General features: G+C 35.3%; 1 protein-coding gene across 1 annotated transcript in view; it reads right to left on the minus strand.

Moving 5' to 3' along the window:
* LOC148820470 (glutamate receptor ionotropic, kainate 3) overlaps positions 1-19,793 on the minus strand; it is a 116,688-nt gene that overhangs the window by 18,924 nt on the left and 77,971 nt on the right. Inside the window, exons 10-12 of the mRNA XM_088932081.1 lie at positions 13,354-13,557; positions 7,271-7,494; positions 3,034-3,152 (exon numbers count right to left, since the gene is read on the minus strand). Coding sequence (XP_088788207.1) covers positions 3,034-3,152; positions 7,271-7,494; positions 13,354-13,557 — 547 coding nt within the window. The remainder of the gene's footprint in view (positions 1-3,033; positions 3,153-7,270; positions 7,495-13,353; positions 13,558-19,793) is intronic.

Raw genomic sequence — 19,793 nt, forward strand, 5'->3', positions numbered from 1 at the left:
TGTCATTTATCCTTACAAAACTACCATCAAAGACTGCAGTTTTTGTTCTGAACAGTTTAACCAAAAACAGCCCTTATACCAATCCCTTTATTAAGACAGCCCAGATAACAGCAATATTTTAATGCCTGTCCCAAGACTTGGTGATCTGTGCAAGGAGCAATGTAGAACTAATAAAATTTTTAATTGATTTTCAAACAAGCAAAGCTTCACACAGAAATAGTTTGGTTTGTTCCACTTGGTTCTGGTAGTAATCCGAACAAAAGCCTTCAACAGGCCTTACCAATATGAACGCGCAGTATTATTGAGATGATGCAAATAGTTTTAAAAAATGGTTTTCCTACCATTCTCTTCAGCTGCCCTTAAAAAGCAACACCTGTTCCTATTTCCATTATGAGTTGCATACAGTACATTAAGCTGTTTACCTTACTTTACTAAATTCAATATGAATACATTTACTGTACTTGATATTCTGTACAGTAATACTGCTTAAAAACATTGATTGTAAATAATAGCTTTTTTACCAAATATATTATTGACAATGTTATATCAGTAGATTAAATGCAAATTAGAAAAATAATTAACATTTTTTTAAGACACTAAAGTTATTAAGCCCCTTTTCACAATTTACTGTACAGTACATCAGTAATAGATTGATAGATCACTCTTTATATAATTTTTGTTTTACAACCTACTCACAAGGTGAATTTAATTTGGTTTTCGTTAAAACAGATGTTCCTCTGTTCTTCCACAGCTCATATATCTTGCAGACAAAATTGTTTGCAAAATGTCATGTTGTTGAATCAGATAATCTGGCTTCATTCAAGAAACAGCTGGATGAGATCCTTGTATCAATTAGCTACTAACTATCAAATGAGCTGGATGGGTCTAATGGCTTGCTCTTGTTTGTAACTGTTCTTATTTTCAACGATAAAACAAGTAAACATATCAAGATTCGACATGACAACAGAAATACTGTAACTGAAATGTTCAGAAACAACAAGAATTGCTTTTTGTACAAACAGGATCAATTTCCTTAGAGATGCCTTTTTCAATTAAATTCTCACCCTGAATAATCTAAAATGATTTTAAAAATGTAAAAAATCATACAATCATACATTATTGTATAATGTAAAATCTTCCCAAAACTGACTATTAACTTGGTATTTATAGACCTATTAAGCACTATCTTCAGATCTACTTACAGTATGTTAAAACAAAGGATAAGTGAATGAAAGTTCTGTAAAATTGACAGACTACCAAGGCTGCTATACAGTACAAATTGTTTTTTGGGATTTATGCCCTTCAGACTGAAGCTCAAATGTCTGAAGGAGGAGCTAGATTCACATGTTGTGTTACCTTAGGTATCAGTAAGATGTGAGCTGATAAAGAGTTTGCAGTTATAATACAATCATGGTTTATTTATTCCATATCAATTTAGGAGAAGGAGTGTCCTTTTTGTAATATGTAGCTGTCAGAGGTACACTATGTTATTTTTTAAGTAGTGATATGACATGCTACAGACATGCTTGAAATGAACTACTGTACTTGAAAAGTTGTTTATGTGACATGACTCTCATATTAGGAAACTTGATTAATTGTTAAAGACTTCATAATCATTGTATAATTATGGTTATATGGGTGCACCCAAAACACAGTGAAACCTGACAGCAACAGACACCCTGCCATGCAAGATTACTGAGGTCACTGAATCAGAATTTCAAGTCTTCATAACATCAACTAGTCTGTTTCAGGCAGTACAGATTTAGTAAACAATGATATCCCAGGGCCTGTTTATTGTCTCCTTCAATATAACTCATGTGCAATGACGATTTTTTTGTCCTTTGAATCAAACATTCTTTTTCTTATGAGAGGAAAATACCTCCCAGATAGAAGATCCATCCTGCTATTGTGGTTAATGAATTGTGCTCTTTATTTACTATCCTACAGGCAGGAATCTGACATGCAGTCTCATGCATTGCCTTGTTACAGTACATGAGGTTAAACATTTCAGTATCTACAGATTTTATGTGCAGCATCTTTTCAAAAGTCATTTGCATGTGCCAGCCTTCTAGGAGGCGAAGATGACAAGAGTTCCTCAATGTCTTGTAAAGATCTCTCTCTCATAAGCAAGGGACCCAATTTATAAAACACAGGACATGCTATTGTATGCATTTTAGTAAAGGAGAAGCAAAACCACAAGTCATCTACATATTTTTAACACAAGCCCTATTGGTAACTAATACCTGATAATCAAGGTAAAAGAAGCATGAAAGTGTCAGAAAGTCTGTCTGCTAAAAATTAAGGAATTAGAAATTAGCAGGACAAGTATACAGTCGAACTGACACAGATAGATATGGGTAAGATATTAAAAATGAAGATCGCACTAAACATTACACACTTTACACAAACATTACTATTATATAAAAGATTAAATACCTCAATATTACACCAACTGCTCGTATCAACATTTGATAAAAAATATACTGAAAAATATATAAAATATATAGAAATTGATTAGGCAAGAACGTCTGCACTAGAAAAGAATGATATGAAAGGTAAAAAATGGATGATAATATGGAGATAGCATTATAGGAGCTTGGAATAAGTTTAGATTACAATTCCAGGACAACCTGACATTTGCTTTCAGTAAAATCACAATTTCATGCATGAATGTACAGAACACTGTAGGACTAACTGTAGAACCCAGACTAGTGAGATCCATGACTCACCTTATTGTGTTCAAAAGGAAAAAAAAAGAGTTCTCAATAGACAGATTTGTTGTGATTTTTGGGAGACAAATGCTTGCATTTTGCACCTGCTGTCAGATTCTGACAGTTCTGTGACATATTTTCTCTTTGCTGTGCTTGTTTTGTATGGTAGAGGGTGACAACGTTATTCTTTGTAATATGTGTCTAAGCTCCACTTGCTCCTGACAAGCACAACACCTTGCAAAAAACGTACAGTAGTGCTGTCAAATAAAAAAAACACAGTCGAGTGAGTGTATGTTGAAAAGCATGGAAGAGACAGCCCTACCTTGCTGCATCAGCGATCCAACACCAAACCAAAAACTGTTCAACAGTGTGAAGTTGTTCTCCACGATATCAGAACCCGGGTTGCAAGGATGGGCGTCATACCATTCATAAGGACTGAACCTGTGAAGCATCACAGAAAAAGTCAGTGTTTAATATCATGTGGATTCACTGAAAGATCAATGTCGTAACAGTTTAAGAAAAAAACCCCTGAAATGTCACAAAGTAGTTTTTAGTTACATGATGGACATTTCCGACATGTTGGTTGTGTTGCTGCATTGCTGGAGAAAGATAATGAAACAGGAGGCTAGTAAGCTGCTAACAGTGGTATAGAGCTTGCTCGGCTATATAATCCTGTATTCCAGCTTTTCTGCTGTTCTTATTTGTGAGCAGATTAATCAGTTAATTCAACAGCCTATGCTTTGTTCACATGGAAATATGTCCAGAAAAACATAGCCCGTTAAAATTGTGAAAATGCAAATTCCTAGCTAAACTAGTCTGAATACACAGCTAATGAGCCAGAGCTGTAAAGCAAACAATAGTTTCATTATTCGGATGTTTCAAACAAGACAAATAGAAAATGTACTTCTTTTTTGTAAGACACCTTCTTAAGGCAGAAACCCTTCTAAGGGTTAAGGCAGAAAGCTAAAGCTAAAAGAAATGTATCTCCAAAGTCTTATGAAGACATGTTCTGCATTTTCCTGTATCAGATCAACTGCAAATGCCATCTTTTGAAGTAAAAATACCACTTTAAAATAAAGATCCCACCATAATTAGAATGCCATTCAAAACATGAAAGTTGTATTAAATATATGGTTATAAAATATTTATGCTTTAATTTGATTCTCTCAAATGCATATGAGAGGACCCAAAACAAGTTTCTGAAATACGATAGGCCACCACTTTATTCCTCCGCGCCCCCTTCTTTTGTAAAGTGCACAGTAAATAAAATCACTTTGTTGCAGTGACAAATCAGTTGATCACACCACAAGATAAATAAAAAGAGATAAAACATGAAAAATTAGGTTGTTTGCATCTATTTCCGAATTTGATTTGAATAATTCCCTCACAGGGATCAGACGATTTTGATCTGTGCTGCTGGTTCGCCTGCCAAAGGAAGATCAACAACAAATTGAGATGTATCTTATCTGGGTGTCAATTCCTCGGAAAAAAATGTCAGACATCCTGTAGTGATGTAAAATGAAGAATAAATCCTTTGTTGTCCTTAAAGGCTGACGCAAAAGCAGCCTATTTTAAAAGAAAATAAAATTAAACAAAGACTTCTAAAAAAACTGCTTCGAGCTATCAATTCAAAGTTGTGTCAGGATAACTTATCTTTGATTACTGTGATTTCTGAACAGTATTTCCTACTGTTCTACTATGGAAAATGTATTTTTTTTTTCAAAATTCAGCAGTACATCTCTGAATGTCTTTTAATTCTTCTGTCTTAGCTGAACTGTTGGAAAACAGAAAAGGAAAGAGAGTACTAGCCTCCCTGGGAAGTTCTTTTTGTAATATTTTTACACCTGTGTGCGTATGTCTTCATCATCATATTCTTTTCCAACATGTTTTCTACACTTTTTTGGGGTCTAACAAAAATGTAATTTGATAAACTGGTGAGATAATACCCCAAAACCCTGAAGAAAGTAAAATGTTGTACATGTATGTATATGTAAAAAAATACCAGATAAATAATATGTGATATTTCTGTATCACTGGAGTAGGTTACAGCAAAGGTACTTGATGCAGCACCTCTGAAATTGAAACCTGGCCAGTACTTTGGTTTCCTGGAAGATAACAGCACAACTCTGTTATTACACAGCTGCTGGAGCAGTAGTGCTTATCCATACAGCCATGGAATTGGAGTCTTAAATTTTAATCTGTATTCGATTGCTTTTTTATCAGCTAAATTTCAAATTTATATTTTCCAGATTTCTGAGTAGTTTACTGAAGCAAGAACCGTGGTGGTTTTTCAGTTACAGCCTTAAAGTGATCTTTGGATTTTAGTTGGTAGATAAAACACTATAAACTGTAATGGTATATGGGATATATATATATATAAATAAATTTATATTAAAAGCTTGGTAAGCTATGATTTATCTTCTTTTTATGGTCCTTTGAGTATTCTCGGGTAGGTTTAACATGGCATTGACCTACAATGATGGCTTAAACTATGTCTCTAGTGCATAATACTAAGGCCTTGTATTTCAAAATAAGACATTTTTATATCGGCACACAGCTTTTCTGGTGTGTTCAATGAAACAGAAAATCAAAAGTGGAAACATTGAACTGAAGCATTGAGCCATGTTTGTTGTTCAATCCTTATTAACACAAAAATCACAGATGTAAAGGTCATTCACCTCTGAAAAAAGATTTGTGAATAAACATACACATATAAATGCCATATAACTTTATAGTATCTTAATTTTGTTTTCTAGAAAACAATGTGTTTAAAAACATTTAAAACTAGCCTACTGATAAAATGTCATGTTAAAATAAGTAAATAGGAGAATCTATACTGTATGTCTGTGATACAAGCACAAACTGAGCAGACACCAGTACTAATTCTTTTCATTTGTGCTCTCTAGTTCATGTTTCACTGATGAGTCCAATGTGATGACTTTGTCAATATGCTTAAGAATAATACTTAAATCAGATCCCCTGATAGTCTTCTACAGTCAATATTATTAAGAGAGATTTAGTTCTGTCCGCCTACCAGAGTAGAATATTCCAGTAGAACAGCAATATACTTTTATGATGTTGTGAACAATGATTGTACACAATATTCAAAACAAGGTCATGCTAGTGCTTGATACAATTTTAAAATCGCTTGGTTTGCGATTTGTTGAAAATATAGCAGAACTCTGATGAATAACTGCATAATTGGTAACAAAAAAGCTAAGCATGACAATATGCATTTTGCTCCAGGTACAGTAGGTCTATAGTATTTTTGTCCTAAGACTCAAGAACACAATAGGGTCCCCAAGGTGCTCTAATGGTAAAGACTCTCATTCAGACTATAGGCCAAGCCTCAGAGTCTGAACTACATCTTTAGTTGACTGTGTGTCAAGTGATGGAACGTTTGACTGAGATGATGACTGTGATGGAGAGTTGGCAGAGATTGACTAAGAGTGAAAGATACTGTAGCTTTGTCAGTGAGAGCAGCCACACTGGTCCAATCAATGCAGGCTCTTCTGTAACCACTGCAGGACTTCAAATCCAAAATCTGTCAGATGGTTCTGATGGTCCACATTTCATCATCCGTGTGCCTAATTATTCATGCAAAATAGGTTCTACTCTTCTGCGGGCGACATTACACCTCATAATTGGTTTGACAGCAATGTGCAAGCTGTGTATCGGAAGAGATGGCTTTGAGTTAATGTTTGAGTATTATTCTGTACTGTGAACTATGCTGACCTTTCTTTTAGGGACTTCAGTGTGCACCTGCTCCACACTTTCAGCTTCCTCTTGATTCAAATGCCATGAATAGAGCAACACTTAACCATTTTTGGTCTTGTTTCTCACAATTTTTATTGCAATTGGAGTAATTTTAGATTTTTTTGTTTTCATACGCCGATTGAAACGCAAAAGGTTTCAAGATACAATGGCGTTTAATGAGTACAGCTGCATCGGCTCTCATACAAAATGTCAAGTGCAAAGTGCCTCTTTCCTCTAAACTTGGAAGAGCACCACTTCACATGTGCGCTATTGACAAAGACAAGGATCAGATGCGATATCAACAATGCCAAGGGAGAAAAATAAGAAACCTGACAAACTCATTCATTCATTTTGATGCAAACATACTTCGTAAATGTGTCTTTTGAAGACATGAAACAGGAGGGCTCTTGTGGAAATTTTCCAAACTAATAATTATATCGTTTCAAAATTCCTCAAAAATTAGTAAAGCGTGTTTCTTGAATGAACCAATTCAGGACCCATGTGCTGGTGTGAGATGTTAATTCATGAACTCTGCATACAAATACAGAACTCACTTTTAATCTCCTTTAGTGCAAGTTGTATAGAATGGTGTGTCATTCATCAAACTTACAGTATTATATGTACAGTATATTGTATTCTTATATAGAAAAAAATATTCATCGGCCAGCATGTAAATACATTTTTTTTTTAAATGCAGTAACAGGGCTGCTAACATTGTTTATGGATTGTGGATCCAAAACAAGCCCTGAAAATAAATCTAAAGTTTATTTATCTAAAGCAATGCATTTTGACTCAGGAGTTACCTGGCTATTACAAAGAGAACACAGCTGACTCCCAGATACGCTAAAAGGATATACATCCAGATATCTGGAGAGAGGGGATTCAGAAAGGAGAAAACACCATTGTTGGTTCCGTTGGGTTTCCGGTACAAAATGCTTATTCCCAAAGTCATGAAGGGCTTGGAAAAGTCAATTACTTTCTCTCGTACATAAGAAATAGTAAGTGGAGCAACTGCAAGGTCAGCTTTCTGAAAGAGAAAGAAGAAATACATTCAGTCTAACAGTATTCTGTTAATAAAAGAAGTTTTCTTCATCACAGATATATCATAGAGTAAGCAATGGCTAATACAATAAAGTGTCAAGAAACATCAGATCTTGCTTCTCTGTTTTAAAAAAGGCATGAAATAAATATGGGTGAGAACTGGTTTTGCAAATAACTGACAATAACATTAAATAGATATGTTTTAAGCAGTCCATTCTTCATGCTTCATTGTGCAATGACATGTAATCATCTCCATTGCTCTCATGAGTCGACCACAAGCTTGGAGCCACACCTAACAGTTCTTAAAGTCATCTACATCTTCCATCCTTTAACCACCAGTAGTTTCAATTTGGAGGTAACCAAGAAACCATTTTGTTTGAGAAGATGGAAATAATGCTTTTTGCTGATGCAGTTTGCTGTTTTTCCATTGCAAATGGACAATCAGCAATAGATAAAGAATTTTGACCATTACCAGTGAAAATGCTGGAAGATAACCAGATGCTCTTTTGGATTAAAAAAAACCAACAATACCAAAAATAGTAGATAATAGAAATATGCAAGTACACATTGATACATACAGTACAAATCATTAATACATTCTGGAGTATTTCATACTACCTTTAGTTAGCAAGCAGCTTTGCAGTACAACTGATAGAAAAAATAAACCCAGAAGACATCTTGAAGCAGCTAATGCAATGTCTTACTGAGGGAGTAATTCTCAATTATACACCTTACTGGGTATTTAGAAGGTCACCATTTACATTGCTTCACCCCCGCAACTCTCTCTGGTGCTGAATATGAGGTTAATGAAACCAGCTGCTTTCAATGCCTGGATAACTAATTTTTTACACATTGTAACTCACAAAGGGCCATGTCTAGTTTCTCTACCGCCTCTACAGTAAAAATATAAATCCTCCCCTGCTAACACTTTAAAATAGAGCAATGGCAGCTCTTCTGTGGCAATAGCTGTGGTTTAGCGCAGTTATTATGGTCAGCCTCAATTGACAGGCCTGAACCAGTTGACTGATAGATACAACTGGTAGTGCTGATCACAAAAGAACCTGTTCAAGGCGGAAAAACAACTTATTTTGAAAACCAAATAAAAACTTCTAAGCACTACAACCCCTTTCTCCTGATTTTGTTTTAAATATTGTTAACTTATTAAGTATTATGTATGTATTTCAGCCAGAATGCATCTATTGACTGCATTGTATATTTGTAAATAAGACTTATTTTACAGTACAGTACATGTTAGTTATTGTTCTATTCTATGTTCTTCCCAACAAAGTGGGCAAATATCAACGATTAAATCTGAGAAACAGATGTCTGGCATCTGCAAATAACTCACATGTGTTTCACTAGCTTACCTGCAAGGTGCAAATTACACAGTATACACACTGTCAGGCAAATACACTTATGGCAAACAGTTTTCCAACCACCAACACATACTGTTTACTGTAGAGCAATTTCAATGGCTGTTGTTTGTGTTTATGTCCTTCTTTCATTCATTTGCTTTTTGTCTTTTAGAAAACAGACCTTTAATTGGTAAATTCCTTAAAATGAAAGGAGACATCTTTTTTAATTTCAGCAGTTTACTGAAATGCATTCATGATTATTCATATGTTGCTGAGCCTCAAAGTGATATAATAAGTCTCCAGATTTGCAGTAATCACCATACAGGTAATACCCTTATTATTTTACAGGAAAATATATACATACAGTATCTGTGTCTTATTCCTTACTGTAAACCCAAGCTTTCCTGTGTATTGCCATTAATGAAGCCCGGGTTTATTACAATATCATTTGAGTCACAAATAATGCTTCATTTAAATGATGAAACAATGAAGCAATATTGTTCAGTAACCTTCCTTTGTCTGAGATGCAACAAGGATTAATTACCATAAGACAGTAACAAATGAATAGCTTAGCTATTATTAATAACAGCATCGCAGTACGATTAATGGGACCATCTATTGTAACTAATCAAGTTTAACAAGGCCTATTGCTTTCCCACAATGCCCTTTAGCTTTGTAGTGGGCTTTGTATGTGAATGATAGAGAAAAATAAAGTGTTCAGTGCGACATGATAAAAAAGTCCTTTTGAAATTAATCAGTAATGCAGCACATTAATTCACATAAGGAATTCTAATTTAGGTATACAAGTCCTCTTTCTGATTGAAAAGAAAAGAAAAAAACATATCCTCAAAAAATTATTGGTGATTATTTTTTGATGCGTTCTCAGTTGGATCACATTCTCACAAATCAATTCCAGTATACGGTATTTCTCCTGCATCAGGATTGTGACACAGAGAACAGCAAAGAAATCTTGTTATATTTAATAACCCACGTAACTGTGATACAGTTAAACAGACAAGCCAGGCAAAGAGTTTTCGCAATTCAGTAATGAAACGATGATTTATGGAGTACCAATGTGACAGATTTAATATATGGCCCTTTGGTTTAGTGGCACTTTATCAGCTTAGATCCACCAAGGACTAGCACAGCTCAGCTACACAAACCCAGACCAGACCTGTTTTTTACATGTTGCTGGTAAAACATGTACAGGTATTAATACACACAAGCCTTTTACACCAGGATGAACAGTTAATAAAAAATGAAGGGTTCATGGAAAGGTGTAATCAAAATAAACCAATACATAAATCTGACTATATACAGTATATATATATTAATATGCGTTTGTTTTCTCATTTACAAAACAAACTAAGATGAGAAACTTGTGACTACAACGAAAACACCAGATTTAACAGTTTCATTCTGAAGGTTAATTCTTTCCAATGTGATTTAGCAACACTAAATCATCATAATATTTACAATAACAATTTTTAATCCTTATAATCGGTTTGGATTTTTAAAAATTCCCAGAAAACTAGCAATGAGTAGCCCTTCCGGAAAACTAACGACTGGACATCAGCCAGGTTTAATACCATTCCTGCCACAGATAAGACCAGCATGTTCATTCATTTAGAAAGAGCCATCTACAGTATCTAAGTTCTTATGGCAATCAGACCAGCATTTCTTATGTCATGCCCATTAGTTTGCTTTTCAAGGTAACTGACATTAGTTAAGCTTATCTTCATACACAGAAGGCTTCTGCTGAGATACTGTAAAATAATATACAATACTGTAAAGCAAGAGCTTGCCAGTGGTTACTTAAAAAATTAAGTGCATGTGCATACAATATTATATGAGAAGTGTAGGCTAGAAAAATTAAACTTTCAGACACTGTCATCTGGTTGTGGGAACCATGAAATAATCAAAATACTAATAAATTTTAAGACTCAAAAGTGAAGAACTGATCATTTTCATCTGGTGAAATCCAGCTCTTAAAAACACTGTAAAATGAATCCACGCCATTTTTTTTTCACATGGATGACCAGCAATATTTGGCATAACAATAAAAGAGAGGTTTATATATTTATTGCCAAAGTGCACATTTGATTATCACACAGTTGGGAGCTTCAGCCAAGAGCAGCTTAATGAATACTGAATCACATTTTATTCAAGGCAATTGATCCTAGAAAAAGAAATAAAAATGCAAATACTTCAAGAACTAACTGAAACAAAAAAAGCAATAGTAATAGTCAGATTTGATGTCTAGCTCGGTGAAACTATAAACTCAAGTCATTCACATGTACTTGAAGAAGGAAAATAAGGTGTCGTATTTTATCCACTCTGTTGAAGATATACATTAAAATGGTTTTCAGTTTGTGCACTTAAGTTCACCACAAACACTTTATATTATAGTGCATTGCATATTTATTCCTTAAAAACATAAACCAAAAAAAACACTTCTCAAAGGTGTTTATTTGGCTGACCTTTATGCGACGTTTTGACATGCACATGTTCTTATTAATCACAGGAAGACAGATCTTTTGTAGAAGCTCTTGACACTCATGATGCAGAAAAGAAAGAGCCTTTTTGAATTAAGACAGATGACTGCAAAACACAGTTGTTAAAATACATTACTGGTCGCTCTTCAGAAGCCTTGATCAACTGAGACTTACAAATTACTTGCACTGCTGTAAAGGCGGTAAACCCTAGATTGTGACTGACAGGAAAACTTGGCAGAAAAATGAAAGCTTAAGAGGTATAATCAAAGATCAGAGGATTTTGATTGCACTCTACTGTACTTAATGTGTTTAGACCTACTCCTGATGCCAACAGCTCGTAAAGCATTTTGACACAAAGCAAAGATCATAATGGACTCATTTTAGTTTTAAAAATGTTAAAAATCCATATGTGATATTGCACTTTACCATTATTCAGCAAGTGTATTTTTTTCTCTTTGATGTTTCTCAGTTATGCCTCTCTTTGAAAAATACATTTTGTGTACAATTAAAAACACATAACACAACATTTCACTATGATCTCATTAGACAAGGAGCCTTTCAAATCTTACACTTCTCAATCTTTGACGTGCACTTTGAACTAGACATAAAGGTCTTTTGCCTCTGAAGTCAGACATAACATGTTTTGCAGTATTATAAATACAGAAATGCCTTATTGGATTGCAAAAAAGGAGTCCCTAGCTGTAATTTCTGAAAGCACAACCTAACAGGTTTTCTCAATTTTGAAAAGCTTAAAAACTCCAATTAATCTTAAATGTTAAATTGATTGGTGTTAAGCTTAATTGGACTTATTTAGCTTTTGTCCACAATTTTAAAACAGATGATCATTAACAGAGACCTAGAAAACTAGCAGAACTACAGCCCTTAAGGATCATGACTGTAGACATTTTGTGTTAAAGAGGTTTCAATATATTTGAAAACAATTACCAATGAGTAGCCCCTGTCCATGCGAAAAACAAAACCAGAATTCTCAAGAATACAGTAAATAATATGCACCAGCAATATCCAAAACATTAGAGCATATAAATACAGTATAATCTTTTTACAGCTGAATCAGTCTGAAAGAATCTAAGGAAACTCTTAATGGGATTATTTAACTTCTAACAAGAAAAATAATGAGTTAAATCTTATTTTTAGTCCCTTAATCCTCCTCTCCTTCTCAAGGTTATTTATATCTGTCCAAATCTTGCTAAAGCTTTGTAAAGATTAAATGCTGCCCCTTAATTCACCTTTACCTGCTCCTCCATTGACATTGATCGTATGACTTCGTTCACTAAATGCCATTTAGGCTATTGCAGCCTTCTTCCAAGACCTGCTTTGTCCCCTAAGGATGTGTTTTGGAAAGAGATACTGCAGGGCCATTCTATAAATGCCAGCATAGCAGCACCATCATGATAGGTAGTCATCTGCTTCCGTAACGTTGATTCTTTAACAGGAATGGCTTCCACATTAGTCACATTAGTACAGAAGAAGCTGTACTTTACACTTTTTACTGCTTTTTTTTTCCAAATATGGATTACCAGGCAATGTTACTTTCTGCACTGTCCATTCCTACACTGCTTGGCAAGGCCGCAAACAACATCAATGTGCATCCTCAAAGCTGCAGCAAAGGATATGCGTTTTACAAAACATACAGTACATAGTTTTGAAATATCACCAGAGGTTTAATACATAGCATTCATTTATGTGTCCATTAGCCACGTGAGGAAAAAATGCTGTAGAACAGAGCCTCGGTCTTGAACTGTCTGAAGTTCCCCCATTCGATGTGTGATACTTATGTACAGACAGAAATACAGTAAATTTACTGATGGGTACTGTCCAAAGATGAGGATAAATGCAGTTTAAGACTGTCTTTCGATTGGTTCCTATGATTATTATGTGGTAAAATTGGCATACTTATCGCATTATCTCACTTTCAAAAGTGCACAGGATGTATAAATGACTCATTTCACCAAATTAATAAAGTGCAATGCTTACATGGTCCATTAGTTCTTTCACCATCCCATTCCATTGTCCCTTCTCATCCTGTGATCCATATTTTCCATCAGGCACCAGTCGAATCTCGTACATAAATCCTAGGATGTTTGCCAGTTCTTTAAGAAGGTCAATACAAAACCCCTCAAATCGGTCATTACCAGCGAGCGCCTTGTCAGACTTCTTAAACATGACATATGGCTCCTCCTGCAAAGACACAGAACATCAAATATAAACCACTGGTAAGGTCAGCTTTTCAATTTGTTTTAAACACAAAACCAATTAAAGTTAAGTGATCTACCCTGATAACTCTCGTAAGCATTTACTGCAGCTAAAACCAAGGATGTATATGCCAGCTGATTAAATAAATAAAAATGTGTTTACCTCAAGCGTGTTTCCACAGCACACAGATAGAAACTTTCATGCAGATATAGTTTAGTTTGCACAGCACATCCATTTTTTTTAAACTGATGGCTTGGAAAAAGGCTTCTTTTAGAAGGTGGGTTTTCTAATTTAGATTGCCAATGTTATTCTAAAGTGTTTTACACTGCTTAGCATATTCAAATGCTTAGGTATGTTCTCAAATACATCATATATCCTCAAAACCTGTCATTATGTGGAATTTTGTTAGTGGCATATTTTTTAAAAAGATGATAAAAATCAAAGAATTGACAGTGTACTGCAAATTAAATGGAAATGAGACAATGCATGTTATGATATCAAGACTGGGTTAAGTAATTCCATGAAAAATCAATGCTTTCCAGATAAATTTAAAATATTTGTTTAAAAGATAAATTAAAGGCTTCTATTTTAAAACACTGAATCTCTGTACAACTGATTTTATATATAATATCATAACTACCACTACTATAGTTTGTGTAATTTAGCCTGAAAATCAGAACTAAATAGCTTCAGTATAAACACTTGATGAAAAGTATCTTGTTTAATGAAAATTTAAGTTCAGTTCTTTGATTTAAGCAATGCTACACTCAGCCCCCTGTCCCAGTTTTGTAAAAACATTAGTATAAAGCAATAAGTGAAGGAAATAAAAGTTGTTAAGAACTCAATTTGTATTAATTTTATATGGATTAATGAGCAGCATGGTACTTCAGGAATCAACTATTTGCAGCAAAGGTTAAAGCATGTAATTTTTTTTCTTCTGGTGAATAATGTGAAAAGTAATAAGTGTTCTTTTATTATAAATGTAAAATCAGAGTTTGGAACTTTGAGGTGACTATGACCCTGTTCTTCCCCTATGATTCTGCATTACTGGTAGAACACCTCAGTGATTCAGTTGAGCTTCAGCTGATGTTACAGTCGCGTTTTCTATTGAGACAACAGCTCAGGCAAAACAAGTGACTCAAATAAATGTGGTAGTGTGTACACTCTTTAAATGTTGAAGAATGTTTTTCATGGACATTAAATAAAACATTGTCCTCTTGTTAAATATACTTACAGTAACTCACATTGTCAGATTCAGCTGCAAGTACTCCTTGGATGGGATTTCATCCTGAGGGACACTTTATGACAAGGTAGACTACTTATTCATGCACTATTACACCATTTATTACTTACAATGGTCAGGCATACAATTCACAAACACTTAGCTTGCTAATCGATTTCTCAGTCAAGGTGCCCTCAATTTTATAACTACACAGCCCACATATTGCTATGGGAATGCACTTATGCGTGTATAAGGTGAACGAAAGGAGTTGCAATAATATTTCTTCTGTCGTGAAACATTTTAGTTTACACAAAGAGGCTGTCAGCATTCTACAGATTATAGGACTGTCTGCTCGAAACTGTTGAAGTTTGATTTTCTTAGGGTTTTCTTTTCTAATACCTTTCACTTTTTGCACAGCAAAGATGTCAGCATCTTCCCAGTTTCTCAATGGTGGGGCGGGGGCAGAGATTGTTTTCTGGTTTGGGGGGCTCTGTGTTCTTTCTTTCTAGGGGAGGCACAAATCACAGATTCTAACCCCAAATGTGTAAGATCATCTACTGTAGGTATATGTTCTTCGTCTAGTATCTCAATTAAATTTAACAGTCAACGGACACAATTATTCAGTCTCATTGGCACCTGCCACCCCTTGCATCGACTTCGGCATTGCCACTGTTTTTGCAGAAAAAAAAAGGAATACAAACATTTTCCAAATACACGTGCAAAAGTACATTTTTTATTTTAATCTGGTGTGCTTTCAGGAATCAGGTAAGTGGTCAATAACTCAAGAAGTTCTCAGTGTAGGTCTGCAGTCTGTGTAAAAGTGCCCAACTGTACTGCTAAGTATTTGGCAAAACAGAAAATCTGCATTGACTGTATTTGGACTCATGGCTGTGATTCTCTTTTAATTCTAGCTATTCAAAATTGTATACACTATTTAGATGGTCTTAATTTAGATAATCATGAAACCAGTATGAAAAGACATTTGAATGAGTAGCTCTTTTGGTAAAAAGGAATAACTCAATGAAATCTGGTGTAGCGAGATCAGGGTCATCCACAGATTGCAAAAGAAAAAGTCATTCATTTTAGCAATGTATTGAAGACACAAGGACTACACTGAACTGAAGAATGGGCATTTTGTTTTCCTTTGTCGCCCTTGCTGAGTGTAATACAGTAAGTGTCTTGCACATGGGTGATATGATTAAAATGGACCACAAAATTTTCATTCAAGTTGAATTTTAACCCCAAGCTTGCTTCTCATATTTAGTCATTTGAATTCTAAGGAGCCCCATGACCATTATTCCTTGAACATAATGGGCTTTTCCTTGCATTAGTGAGATTAAAGGAAAAGGGTCCCCCACGCTTTCTTAAGACACTGAAAGCTTTGTCTGAATTTCATTTGGTACTGATCAACACTGTCTTCAGGAGCTTTGTGAGCACTGTGATGTTCTCAGTTCATCTAATCAAAACATAACCATGGGTAACACCAAACTATGACTTATGACCTCATATGATTGGAAATTTGCATGGGAATTTGTAATTTTACTATGGTTTTGTTTGAAACTTTGATTTCACTGCTTGTTTGTGCCTGCCCTGTGTATTGTAACTCCATACCCTTGCATGATACTATGGTAATGCTGACAGTGACTCTATTTAAAGATTCAGAAGGTTAGGATTGCAATGCCTTTATTGTATAAGAAAGCTTTGATGTAAGCAAAGACACCCTAGAACTGACCTACAGGAGCCTGGAAGAGTGTGCTTTTTTTAACATCTCCATTTGGTATGGGACACTTGGTGTCAAGGGTAGAGCCAAGCTCTCATGGAATATAAACATACTGTAGGCAGAAAACATATTGGTCAGAAACAGAACCAGCTGAACCACATACAGTATATACTAGGAGTGTTTACAGGAAAGCATTGATAGTAAAAAATGCCTAAAATCCACTACACTTCCAATTTGAAAAATTACCATCCAGGTAGTGTTTCAGAGTACCAAAAGGTTACAAAAAACATTTTTATGAAGTCATTAATTCAGAGTGCCATAACTCTTTTAAAATCTAATGTACAAGGCCATTCAGTATATTGCATTGACAGCATCCTGTACAGTATATATGCATAGTGATCACACTTGAGTCTTATGCACTTTTTACTGAAGTCTTTACGTACTCTGTAAATACACTGTTTTATTGTTGCTTAGGTGAGGCCAAAGAAAAATTTCTGTATGAGGACAATAAAATGGATTCTGATTCTGATAAGTAAAGCACATTTGTGTATAATGTGGAAGGGCACCATGGTAAAAAAAACATTGACAGGGAAAATTGTCAGTAGGTGAGACATTCATTGTAGTTGCCCTCAACTGAAGAAACAGAAGATTGCCTTTCTGCTCTGTGTTTTTTCCTGACAGTTCCTGTTTCTTTTACACTTGATTTAATCAGAAGATGAAGGAACATAAGAGTTTGTGCACACCCACTGTTATTGTTTTAGACTTACAGTACCCGGTATCATATTGAAATTACTCAAGTGTCTCCCAGTGGGGAAAAAAGAATATCACCAACAGACTGAATCTACAAGATTTGAATCTATTCCAAATCTTGGCTTCAAACCTTTTCTTAGTATGGGGACTGTACATCTACTGAAGATAAAAACCAGAACATTAATTTCTTCACCTGGAGCTTTTAAGTCACATGTTTTGTCCTTCTATAACGTTATTAAGTTACAAGAAGTGACAAGTCATGTTTAAAATGATACTTGGTTGTATCCATGTGATAAGATTGTTTTTGCATATACAAAAGAGAAGGCAGATGACTTTACTGTCAGTAACCAGCTTTTTTTTTCTTTTTACTAACAGTTTTCTTTTCGAACCATGTTATCCAATTCAGGGTCATACAATAGCCAGGGGCTACCTTGCTGAGCAATGGACGCAATGTGGGATGTTAGACCTTTGCAGAGCAGACACACAGACACATGCACTCTTACCAGGGCCAATTTTCCCACACACCAATTAACCTACCAGTATGTCTTTGGGAGTATGTGGGGGGAAACTGGAGGAAAGCCACACTAACAAAAGGAGAATATACAAACTCCATTCAGACAGCACCAAAGGTGTGAAATCGAACCTAGGGCAGCAGTGCTGTAAGGCAGCAATGCTAATCACTGTGCCATCGTGCCACCCTCAGAAACTTTTTATTTCTTTTAATATAAAGACACTGCTGGGTACTTTGTAAATGTGTGCCTTGGTAGAGAATACATGACTGATTTTTCTTCATGTCCTTCCTTAACAATATCTCACTGACTCAGCAAATGACGGCCTCTTACACACCAGAATTCTCCCTGACAGGAAACACATTAATCATTCCAGACTGCCTCTTTACCTTGCGGATGTCTTTCACTCCACTTTAAAAACAAAAGATGTAAACTTTTGACTGGAAAACTAATGAGCTTGTTCGCTTGAGCATGTGAATAAAAACGAAACAAAACATATCAATAGATGTTTATATATTTGGGCTTTAAAACATGCTCCATTTAACTGCATGTACATCTGTTACAAACCACAGCATAATTTTCCAGCACAGAATTTTGTGGAATTTTCTAGAATATTAAAGGAATGAAAACATTAATACTAAAATCAAGGCATTAACTGAAAGCAAGTTAGCCTTACCAAAGAACTTAGTACAGGTTGTCCAATTACCTTGATCTGAAAACCTCAATTTCTAAAAAATTACCATCTGCTCACAGCCTCAAAGTAGACCAGCTTCCCTAAGGCCTGGTTTAAAATCAGAGTGATCAGCTCCATTCAAATGCATTTCTGTCTAAGACTTCATGGGAGAACAGAAACAAAATAAAAAAATGTACGGCAATGCTTACAGCCAATGAACTGGAGACAATTAATATGCAGTACATGAAATGCCTTAATCTGTCTTTGGAAAAGAAATACTCGTAAACACGAAACTGTCAGGCTTTATCTCATTTATGTGCTCAGAATATCATATAATGCACTGAAACTCATTAAAGCCACAACATGATTTTTTCAGTATCTTGTTGTTTTTATATGTTATTACTCAGAGATCTGAATGTTGGGGTTCTGCAAAAGGCTTCAATCATCCCCAGAGCACTACACTTTAAATAGGAGAAGTGTAACTGAAGGCTTTAAATGTTGTCCAGGTAGTAATTGTACACATTCCAGGTCTGGTCCCTGGTAACATCACCATCATTTAGAAATCAGACAAGTGCACAATGACACATTTTGCAATAACCTCCTCTCACTTTATAATCAATGTTAATTGTTTGTTAAATTTGATCAATCTATCACTACTTTTAGGTTTTACATAGAGCACTCCTAGACAGAACTGTGCTTTTCAAGGGCTGGTACGTGGCCTCCCAGAAACACTGCTAAAAAAACTGGCCCCAAAAATACACAGAAAGACAACTTAAATTAGCATATTGTGTGGAAAGTAAAAAAACAACAATCTTAAATTACATGCTGTAGTACTGTTTTATCCATAAACACCTCCCATAAAGGCCTGAAAAGGCAGTAAAATATTTATGCACAAAAACCAGTGATGAATTCAGGTTTGTGATCACACTCCTATAAAAGTTCACATGCCAACTGCCTTCATACTTCACATATGGCCATGATAGTTATTCCATCAGCTCTTACTTCAGTGTAAACTGGCACCCAAGAGGTCTTGATTATAACCCTTTCTGCACATCCCTTGATGATGATTACATGCTTCTATTTCTATCTCCACTTAATTACAGTGTTTTTGTTGATCAGTCATGTACCCTTAGGCAAATGATCCTGTGAAGGCAGCGTGCTGTCGCCATCCCTGTGACAGCTGTACCAGACATGCCCCTGTATTTCCTTGGAGTGGTGATGCCCTGACTGGCTTTGGTGGAGGAAATCAGGGGGGATCTAGACCCCTGCTGGTGAATTAGTTGACCGTGGCTGCTGACTGGCTTTTTTAGTGTTCTAAATCGGAATTAGATGGTTCTGCATCCTGCT

The sequence above is a fragment of the Atractosteus spatula genome, chromosome 14 (genome assembly GCF_055471065.1).
Source record: "Atractosteus spatula isolate fAtrSpa1 chromosome 14, fAtrSpa1.hap1, whole genome shotgun sequence".
In the NCBI taxonomy this organism is placed as follows: domain Eukaryota; kingdom Metazoa; phylum Chordata; class Actinopteri; order Semionotiformes; family Lepisosteidae; genus Atractosteus; species Atractosteus spatula.